The 12,129-nt window shown below is 41.2% G+C and overlaps 1 protein-coding gene across 1 annotated transcript in view; it reads left to right on the top strand.

The window, feature by feature from the left end:
* The window catches only part of LOC106876056 (serine/threonine-protein kinase unc-51), a 115,916-nt gene that overhangs the window by 24,547 nt on the left and 79,240 nt on the right, over positions 1-12,129 (top strand). Inside the window, exons 3-4 of the mRNA XM_089346187.1 lie at positions 9,152-9,244; positions 10,482-10,532. Of these exons, the coding sequence (XP_089202313.1) occupies positions 9,152-9,244; positions 10,482-10,532 (144 nt within the window). The remainder of the gene's footprint in view (positions 1-9,151; positions 9,245-10,481; positions 10,533-12,129) is intronic.

Raw genomic sequence — 12,129 nt, 5'->3', positions numbered from 1 at the left:
CAAGAGACAACAAGTTAGAAGTTCATGTAGGTGTTATGCCTAGGGTACCATATATTTGGGTTTGTACAATTTTGTTCAAGTGAATGTTTAAGAAACCATAAGAAAATTATGTTTGCTTTAAAATTTGAGATCACATAGACAGTATTTTACGTAGGATATGGGCAGTTCCCATGAGCACTATCTTTTGAACTTCAGCCATTTTGGGGTTTCCTGGTATCTGAGCTAGGTAGTAATCAGCCCGTTTCGCTGTCATTCCCAGGGCACCTATGACAATAGGTATTGTTTTCGTCTTCAGGTTCCACATTTTGCTAATTTCTATTTCAAGATCTTTATATTTGCTCAGTTTTTGGTAGGTCTTGACAGATACGTTTATATCGATTGGGACAGTCATATCAATGAGGAGGCATGATTTTTGTCTGAAGTCTTTCAGTATGATGTCTGGCCTATTTGCGTCTATCTTTCTGTCAGTTTGAATGGTGAAGTTCCAGAGGAGTGCAATGTGATCATTTTCAAGTACTGGGGGTGGTTTGTGTTCCCACCAGTTTTTATCATGGGGCAAGTCCAGGTTTTTGCATATTACCCAGTGAATATATTGTGCAGCTCTATCATGCCTGTTGTATTATTATTATTATTATTATTATTATTATTATTATTATTATTATTATTAAGGCGGCGAGCTGGCAGAATCGTTAGCATGCAGAGCAAAATGCTTGGCGGCATTAATTACGTCCATCTTAATGGGTGGGACAGTTTGACAGGGGGCCGGTCAGGCAGAAACCTGCACCAAACTTCTGTGTCTGTTTCGGCATAACTACAGGGTTTTACACCCCAGACTTTGGGAGGTCGTGTTTTGTATATTCGGATTCTACATAGTAAATACTATATGCATAGAAAATTTCATTAAAAAATATTCATTTTTCTGAAAGTTATGACCTCCCAAAGTCTGGGGGGTAAAACCCTGTAGTTATGCCTCTGTTTCGACAGGGTTTTTTTTATGGCTTCATGCCCTCCCTATTCTCCGTAAGCTAATGTCTTGTAGGCTCATTCATTGAACCTAACTCATCAGGCACAGCAGAAAGATTGGGTATTTTTTAACCTTGTAAGACAGAAAAAAAAAAACGTTGTCAGCAGACAGCTACAAGACTTGAACCTGTACCCCTCAGATACTGGCTAAGTACTTTACCATTAAGCTAAAACAGCCTGCTTTTGTCCAACCCTGCCTATATCCTATATATATATATATATATATATATATATATATATATATATATAGTTAAAAAAAACAATAACAAAAAAACAAAAAAACAACAAAGTGAGGACGTGATATGGATAGTATTATTGGACGCTCAGGAAAGGAAAGAGAGAGTGTATGACGTTTCGGGCGTAGCCCTTCGTCGGAAAGATGGAAAGTTCGGAGAATGGAAGAACGAAGAAAGAGGAAAATGGTACCGATGCCCACGAGGTTACATGATGAAAAGACCGGAAGAGGAGGTGGTGGGGGAAAAGTTCTTTCTAAGATAGGAGAGTGAAAAAGGGAGATGAATCTGTGCGTTTGCGAAAGTCTGCGAGTGTGTGTGTGATAACAGAACGTGTGTGTGCGTATGTATGTGTGTGTGTGTGTGTGTATGGTTTGGTGGTTTATATATATATATATATATATATATATATATATATATATATATATATAGGCGCGGGAGTGGCTGTGTGGTAAGTAGCTTGCTTACCAACCACATGGTTCTGGGTTCAGTCCCACTGCATGGCACCTTGGGCAAGTGTCTTCTACTATTGCCTCGGGCCGACCAAAGCCTTGTGAGTGGATTTGGTAGACGGAAACTGAAAGAAGCCCGTCGTATATATGCATATATATGTATGTGTGTGTGTATGTTTGTGTGTCTGTGTTTGTACCCCACCACCATCGCTTGACAACTGATGCTGGTGTGTTTACGTCCCTGTCACTTAGCGGTTCGGCAAAAAGAGGCCGATAGAATAAGTACCAGGCTTACAAAGAATAAGTCCTGGGGTCGATTTTCTCGACTAAAAGGCAGTGCTCCAGCATGGCCACATTCGAATAACTGAAGCAAGTAAAATAGTAAAAGATATATATATATATATATATATCGCATGAAGCAACGAGGGAGACCTTTACATGGTGGCTAGTCCTGTTAGAAATAGCAGCCAAATCACTCTGTCAGCAGCAAATTTTTTCATGGTTTTAAAAAATTTTGTTGAATTGTTGGGGGAAGCTGTCTTGAAATGTTAGGGGGAAAAAAGGGTGCATGTGTGATAGTTTTTGAGGGTTGGTGGTCTCCTTTATAGTAGATACTGCCACTATACCCAGTCATCGACAATCTCACCTCCCTGTACTCCTTGGTAGACTGTTAGTGACTAGCAACAGTTATTTCATACAAACTCTACTCTGTTCTACTCCCCCCTCCCTCCGCTCCTACACCACCACCACAACCAAGTAACCTGTTCTATCACCCCATCCACCCTACTCTATCTCCATCAACATCTCAGGTAACTTAACGAGAATTAGTTGATCTTGAAAACAACCACTGCAGGTAAATGGTGGTGGTGGTGGTGGTGGTGGTGGTGGCGGTGGTGGTAGTGATGGTTGTAGTCTGTACTGTTATCTCCACAGCTGTTAGTTTCTGCTGACTTACACATCTGTAGTATAATATTACCTGTGTGTCTGTTAGGAAGTTGTGTATATGTGTATATATATTTATATGCCGAAACGTTGGGTATGTACGTATGTGTGTGTGTGTGTGTGTGTTGGGAAGTTGTGTATGCATGTCTATATATTCATATGCCGAAACTCTGGGCATGTATGTGTGTGTGTGGGGGTATATATATATATATATGGTGTATGTATATATATATGTGTGTGTGTGTGTGTTACGTGTGTATGCATGTGTATATATTTATATGCCAAAACTCTAGGGTATGTGTGTGCATACTTATTAAATTGTGCATGCATGAATATGTGTGTATATATGCATGTACATATACATGTTTACGTATACATTTGTCAGACCTGTATCTGGCATGTGTATGTATGTATGTATGTGTGTTGTGTATGTATGTGTGTGTGTATATATATATGTATGTTTGTAAGCTTATATATATATATATATATATATATATATATATATATGGGAGAATATACAAATAATAACAACAGACGAGGACAGGTGGTGTAAATAACAAAAGGATGTATTAGTATGACGCTCGGGAATACGGAAAGTCTTTGACGTTTCGAGCTACGCTCTTCAACAGAAAGAATACGGAGACAAGGAGAAAAACACGGAATATATATATATGTATATGTATATTTACGTGCAGTTAAGCCTATGTCTGGTCATAGAGTGACCGATGGTTTTGCTTCCATAAGGGGCCTAGTCCCATGGATGGATTGTCAGGCTTTAAGACCAAAGATGTAGAACTCTTCAGCTGCATCTAAAATACATTACTGCTTAATGCTTTAGAGTGTACTTCTTTGTTGCATATACGATGCACTGTCGATATATATATATATATATACATATATATATATATATATATATATATATATATATATATATAATACAGAATGGGACAAGAACGCAAAACATCCAGACAGTTAGGTGATTCAAGAAAGGGACAAGACACCCAGATAGATGATACAAAGAAGATAAGGATAGGCCATTCGGAGTTTTCTTTCTTCAGTCGAAATCCAGATTATCTTTGCAATTTCGGCTGGTTATTCTCGATATGGCTCCAGTACACATACACACACATATATTGGGTTGGTGCATAATTATTACGGCTTTTTTTTCAACAAATTTTATTCAACAAAAACAATAACAACATGTAACAAATATATATATATATATATATATATATATATATATATATATATATATATATATATATATATATATATATGTGTATGTATGTGTATGTATGTATGTATGTATGTATGTATGTATCTGCCTGCAATGTGGGTATGGGTGTTTGTGTACTCTCAATACCTGTTCCTCCACACTACCACCACCACTCATTGATCCCTTCATCCTCCTACTCCTCGTCTCCCTCTTTTCCTCTCCCCACCCCCTGCAAAATTCTCCTCTTCCTGCCAAACCCTAATCTCCGCTAATCCACCCCCCCATCAATATATTAAAACCATTCTTATCTAAACACCTGAACTGCAATTAGCGATAAAGAACAGAATGATTGCGAGTGGTGTGGGTGATTATAGTTAATTGCCCTAATTACGCCAACCAGAAGCCTAACGAGGTATCTATTTCCACCAGGGCCCCCTTTGCTATTGTCCAATGAAACACTGACAGAGATTTATTGGCTTTACAGTTGACCTAATTAACTTAATACCATCATTCCCATCACCACCATCATCATAATCATCAACTTACATCTCCTCCTCCCCCTCATCATCATCATCATCATTTAATATCTGCTTTTCCGTGCTGGCATGGATTGCATGGAATTTGCAGAGGCAGATTATCTAAGGCTGGACGCCTTCCCTATCACCAACCCTCATCTGTTACCAAGAAAGGTAATATTTCGTCATGGCCAGACCTGCTTTTGTGAAAGATTGGAAACAAATAACACTGCTTGTATGATGGCGACACTCGTTTACAACCATACACACATCTACAAATATATATATATATATATATATATATATATATATATATATATATGTGATTTGAGGGAGACTTGGCTGCTATTTCTACAAGGTCTAGCTGCCAATTAGAGATCTCCCTCATTGATTCATACATACATATATATAGTGTTAGAATGGGGGTAGCTGATGAAGGAAAATGTTCTCTATGTGGCCTGTGTGTTTTCTGTACTCTGGTTATTATTATTTTCTTGTCTACGTTTTGTTTGCAACGTCCTGTACCCAGATATGCATCTATATATACAGGTAGATGTAGGTATGCACATACCTGTACGTATATATGCATATACACATTTATTATCTGTTTTATATATATATATCATCATCATCATCATCATCGTTTAACGTCCGCTTTCCATGCTAGCATGGGTTGGACGATTTGACTGAGGACTGGTGAAACCGGATGGCAACACCAGGCTCCAATCTAATTTGGCAGAGCTTCTACAGCTGGATGCCCTTCCTAACGCCAACCACTCCGAGAGTGTAGTGGGTGCTGAGAGTAGGGAGTGATCTGAGGGAGATTTGGCTGTTATTTCTTCCAAGTCTAGCTACCATGTAGAGGTATTGGCTCATATATACATATATACATATATACATTGGCTCATATATACATATATACAAAGATAGGATAGTAGGGTATGATTTGAGGGAAATTTGGTTGCTATTTCTACTAAATCTAGCTATCATGTAGAGGTCTCCCTCATTGGCTCATACATACATATATACATAGATAAGATAGTAGGGTGTGGTTTGAGGGAGATTTGGCTGCTATTTCTACCAGGTCAAGCTACCTACATTGAGACCAACTATGGTGTGGTTTTACTCCTTTGTCCTCTTGTCTCCCCACTCATACACTTTCGCTCTGGCCTCAGTCCACATTCCTAATGTCCACTCACACACAGGGTTTCCAGTTGCACTAATTGACCTCTCTTGCTCTCTCTCTCTCTCTCTTTCTCTCCTGTCTGGCTTTTAAAAACTGTTACAGTCAAGCCCATGACCATACTGTTTCCTTCCCCCCAACCACCAAACCACCACCACCACCACCACCACCACCACAACAACAACATCAACAACCATCACAACATCAACCACCACCGCCACCGCCACCACTACAACCGCCACTACCACTGCAACCCCAACTGCCACTACCACTGCAACCACCGCTAGAACTACAACCATCACCACCACCACAACCATCACTAGAACTACAATCGCCCTCCCTTCCACCTACGCATACCTGTAACCAGTCTGGCTAGTGGCCAAGAGGAACCAGTGCACTAAGCAATGTGGTCACCCAGTAAGACATTCCAGCCACGCCCATCCTGTCATGTACTTAATACTTACATTATTTTCCATAAGCGTAAGAGTGGCTGTGTGGTAAGTAGCTTGCGTACGAACCACATGGTTCCGGGTTCAGTCCCACTGCGTGGCACCTTGGGCAAGTGTCTTCTACTATAGCCTCGGGCCAACCAAAGCCTTGTGAGTGGATTTGGTAGGCGGAATCTGAAAGAAGCCCGTCGTATATATATATATATATATATATATATATATATATATATATATATGTATGTGTGTTTGTGTGTCTGTGTTTGTCCCCCCAACATCGCTTGACAACCGATGCTGGTGTGTTTATGTCCCTGTAACTTAGCGGTTCGGCAAAAGAGGCCGATAGAATAAGTACTAGGCTTCCAAGGAATAAGTCCTGGGGTCGATATCCTCGATTAAAGGCGGTGCTCCAGCATGGCCACAGTCAAATGACTGAAACAATTAAAAGAGTAAAAGAGTATCCACCTATCACCTGTTTTTTAGTGAGTTCTTGATTTAAAGGAAATTTAGCTGTTGTTTCTAGCTGGCCAAGTGGTCACATACAGATCCAGGATGCATAGTGTTCTAGGCGTGTTATACAGTGATGTGTAATGTTTTTAGGTGTGTAATAGTGATGCTTGTAATATGAAATATACACACATGTATATAGGTGCAGGTGTGGATGTGTGGTAAGGAGTTTGCTCCCAACTATGTGGTCCCAGGTCCAGTCCCACTACATGGTATCTTGGGCAAGTGTCTTATTTAGCCTCTGGCCAACTAAAAGCCTTGTGAGTGGATTTGGTGGAAGGAAACTGGAAGAAGCTTGTGTGTATGTATATGAAGGCATGCTGAGCACTTCCTGGCTTTAAGGGTATCGCAAAAGGCCTGGTTGGAAGCCCAACCTTCCCAGTTCTTTTACAGGGCTTAGAAAAACTGAAGGACTGCTGCAATAAGTGGGTGAGTCTGAGAGGGGAATATGTTAAATAAGATCATAATTAACTGATCCTCTGTATTTTCTTTTACTTATTCTGTTGGTCTCTGTTGCTGAGCTGCTATGTTATAGGAACATAAACAAACCACTACCTCGTCAAGCAGTGGTGGAGGACAAACATCACACACACACACACACACACACACATATGATGGGCTTCTTTCAGTTTCCGTCTACCAAATTTACTCACAGGGCTTTGGTTGGCCTAAGGCTATAGTAGAAAACACTTACCCAAGGCCTTGGCCACAAAGCGGGGACTGAAACTGGAACCATGTGGTTGGTAAGCAAGCTACTTTATTTCATAAATATTTGCCATAAAGGCATTGCAAAGAGGGGACGAACAAGGACAGACAAACATGAAAGGGGTGAAGTAGCTGTATCGATTAAATATTTACAAATTTAAATACACAATAAAAATTATTTACAATGTTCGATTAAAGCATTGCTCATTATAGATGCAATTTGTAATGGCTTTCCTGAAGGATAGGCATCCGACCACCAGGGTAGACCCCTTGCTTTTTCTTTCCCTTGTTTTTGGCTCCAAGCTTCTTACCACATGACCACACCTATCTGTGATGAGAGTAGGAATTTCCAGGATGTCTGCCTATTTGTGGACGTTTTCAATGAGATCTTGCTTTCTTGATATTCCAGTTTCTCTCTCTCTCTCTCTCTCTCACACACACACACACACACACACACACATACTCTCCTGTATAATGATTTTATAAATGTTTGGATGCCATTAGCAACCAATTGTCCATCTTTTCATTGTACTTTCATTTGCTTGACCACTGCATTGCCTAAAGTGTCAACTTTAGTTTGCCTAGATTCCATCCATATCTCTTCCTTCAGCGCCCAGATTTTGGGTCTCTGGGCCCCATTTGAGCAATAATTGTCTCTATTATATATGCCTTTCTTATTTCTTTATTGCCCACAAGGGGCTAAACATAGAGGGGACAACCAAGGACAGACAAAGAGATTAAGTCAATTACATCGATCCCAGTGCGTAACTGGTACTTAATTTATCAACCCCGAAAGGATGAAAGGCAAAGTTGACCTTGGCGGAATTTGAACTAAGAACGTAACGGCAGACAAAATACCTATTTCTTTACTGCCCACAAGGGGTTATACACAGAGGGGACAAACAAGGACAGACAAACAGATTAAGCTGATTATATTGACCCCAGTGCGTAACTGGTACTTATTTAATCGACCCCGAAAGGATGAAAGGCAAAGTCGACCTTGGCGGAATTTGAACTAAGAACGTAACGGCAGACAAAATACCGCTAAGCATTTTGCCCGGCGTACTCATGCTTCTGCCAGCTCACTGCCTTGTATATTATATATGCCTTTCTGACATATTCTTACCTATTTTATATGTAAATGTGTGGTTGTGTGGTCAGAACTTTGGTCTCTGACCACGTGGTTTCGGGTTCAGTCCCACTGCATGGCACCATGGGCAAGTCTTTTACTATAGCCTTGGGCCAACTACAGCCTTGTGAGTGGATTTAGTAGGTGGAAAATGAAAGAAGCCCATCGTATATATATATATTTGTGCATGTCTTTGTGTCATCTGTGTTTGTCCCCTACCACTGCTTGATAACCGGTGTCAGTGTGATTACATCCCTGTAACTTAACGATTTCACAAAAGAGACTGATAGAATAAGTACCAGGCTTTAAAATAAGAATAAATACTTCTGGGGTCGATTCATTCAGCTAAAACCCTTCAAGACAGTGCCCCAGCTTGGCCACAGTCAAATGATTATGACAACTAAAATTAAAGAATATATATATGTAACCTCGTGGATATCGGTGGAGATTTTTCTTCCTCCGTTTTTCCCTTTGGACTTTCTTTGTTAACGACGAAGAGCTCCGCTCGAAACGTCATGCTCTCTCTCTCTTTCCTTTCCCGAGCGTCTAGTAACACAATCTGTATCACGTCCTCACGTTGTTGTTATTTTTTTGTCTTTTTCCTTTTTTGAACCTATATATATATATATACATATATATATATATATATATATATATATATATATATATATATATATATATATATATATATATACATACACACAGCTTGTGTCACCATTCCTGCATTTTTCTGTATACACACGCGTGTCTGTCTGTTTGTCTTGTCTAACTGCAATGTATGGTTTGTTTTCTCGTTCCAGCGACCCTGTACGACCGTTGCTATCAAAAGCATCACCAAAAAGAACTTGGGGAAGTCTCAGAGTCTCCTGAGCAAGGAAATAAAGATTCTTAAGGTCAGTGCCATCGTTAAAGTTACCATTTAGCTTCACCGCCATCCTCATCATCGTCATCATCATCATCATCATCATCATCATCATCACCATCATCATCATCATCATCATCATCATCCTCCTCATCATCATCATCACCATCATCATCATCATCATCCTCATCATCATCATCCTCATCATCATCCTCATCATCATCATCATCCTCATCATCCTCATCATCATCCTCATCCTCCTCCTCATCATCATCACCACCATCATCATCATCATCATCATCATCATCATCACTGCCATCATCTTCATGTCATTGTGGTCAGTGTCTCCACTCACACCATCACCATGACCATCATCACTTACTACCACCACCATTGTTACCATTGCTTCCACCACCACCACCATCATCATCATCACCATCATCATCATCAACTTCACCACAACTACCATCACCATCGTCGTCACCACCACCACCACTTCCGCAACCATCATCACTACAATTGTCATCATCACCACACCATCGTTACCACCACCACCACCATCACCTCCATTGTAGAATCACTTTTATCATCACTACTACTACCACCACCACCATCACCACCACCACCATCATCATGACCATCACTACTGTGTATAAGCCCCCCCAGCCTTACCACCACCACCACCACCACCACCATTATTTGTACTTTTACCTCCAACATTATCACTTTTACTACTACCCCCATAACCACCACCACTACTGTCATCATCATCATCATCGTTTAACGTCCGCCTTCCATGCTAGCATGGGTTGGACGATTTGACTGAGGACTGGTGAAACCAGATGGCTACACCAAGCTCCAGTCTGATTTGGCAGAGTTTCTACAGCTGGATGCCCTTCCTAACGCCAACCATTCCGAGAGTGTAGTGGGTGCTTTTACGTGCCACCCGCACGAAGGCCAGTCAGGCGGTACTGGCAACGGCCACACTCAAAATGGTGTATTTTACGTGCCACCTGCACAGGAGCCAGTCTAGCGGCACTGGCAACGATCTCGCTCGAATGACTTTTTATGTGCCACCGGCACAAGTGCCAGGAATGTGAAGTTGCGGCACAAGTGCCAGGAACGCGAAGCTGCGGCACAAGTGCCAGGAACGTGAAGCTGCGGCACAAGTGCCAGGAACGCGAAGCTGCGGCACAAGTGTCCAATGAAGGAGACGATAATAATAATAATAATAATTATAATAATAATAATGTTTTTTATGTTTGCAGGAATTATCAGGATTACATCATGAAAATGTTGTGGCATTGTTGGATTGTAAGGTAAGTGGAATTTATTAGGGGATATTTAGTGGGGACCTTAACACTGGCCCCCTATCATGTACACACACACACACACACAGACACATACACCCATACACACTCATGCACAAAAAAATTATGACAGACCTTCTCCACTTGGCCTAATTATGAACCTATCCCCTCCTCCATATTGGCCAGTACCACTTAAACTGTTTTCATTAATTGCTGATGCTAATTACCAACAGTAATTATGAAAACAGATTGTCATTGTGTGGCTCATTGGTGTCTTGTGGAAGATTTTTTTTTTTGTTGCTTTGGTAGAGTTCCTGGATTATTGTCAATATGACGGTAACCTTGGGGAATTGACATGATGTCATTGGAGGTGATTTTAGTGTAGGTGTGATGTCATTGTGTACACCGTCATTTGAAATGGTGTTACTGCAAATGTTGAGGCGCAATGGCCCAGTGGTTAGGGCAGCGGACTCGCGGTCATAGGATTGCGGTTTCGATTCCCAGACCGGGCGTTGTGAGTGTTTATTGAGCGAAAATACCTAAAGCTCCACGAGGCTCTGGCAGGGGATGGTGGCGGAACCCTGCTGTACTCTTTCACCACAACTTTCTCTCACTCTTTCTTCCTGTTTCTGTTGTGCCTGTAATTCAAAGGGTCAGCCTTGTCACACACTGTGTCACGCTGAATATCCCCAAGAACTACGTTAAGGGTACACGTGTCTGTGGAGTGCTCAGCTGTTGATCGGATCAACTGGAACCCTTGACGTTGTAAATGACGGAGTTCCAACAACTGTAGATGTAATGTCATTTGGGGCGCCATCAGTGGAAGTGATATTACTGTAGATATGATGTCACTGGGGACACTGTTATTGTAGGTGGCGTTGCTGTATACCTTTATCTTCCATACCTTTATCTTCCATCCTTGTTTCAGTCATTAGAATGTTCTGGCCATGCTGGAGTATTGCCTCAAAGGGATTTTTATTCAAACAAATTGACTCTCACTACTTATTTTTTTAAATTTTTAAAAAAATCTGGCATTTATTCTATTGGTCCTTTTTGCTGAACCACTAAGTTATGAGGTTGTAAACACACCAACATCGGTTGTCGAGCAGTAGTGGGGGGAGGGGGGACAAATACACACAAACACACACACACACAAACACACACACACACATGTATACGTATGATGAGCTTCCTCACAGTTTCCATCTACCATATCCACTCACAAGGCATTAGTTGGCCCATGGCCATAGTAAAAGACACTTGCCCAAGGTGCCACACAGTGGGACTGAACCTGGAACCACATGGTAACAAAGCAAGCTTCCTAACCACATGGTCAAGCCTGCACCTATATGACTGTGTAGATGGCGTTAGTGTAGGCATGTGGACACTGTTATTGTTGACAGTGACCATCACGACTATCATCACCACCACTACTACCACCAACGTTACTGCAATGACCACCACAATGATTACCCTACCATCATCATAATGACCAACACCCACTGTCCACACTATCACCACCACCACCACCACCGCTACTACTACTACTACTACTGCCATCACCACCACTATCAGTTCCACTGCCACCACCACTACCCCTAACACT

The sequence above is a fragment of the Octopus bimaculoides genome, chromosome 30 (assembly GCF_046866305.1).
Source record: "Octopus bimaculoides isolate indiv1 chromosome 30, ASM4686630v1, whole genome shotgun sequence".
NCBI classification, from domain to species: Eukaryota; Metazoa; Mollusca; class Cephalopoda; order Octopoda; family Octopodidae; genus Octopus; species Octopus bimaculoides.
This window is presented reverse-complemented; position numbering and strand designations above follow the sequence as displayed.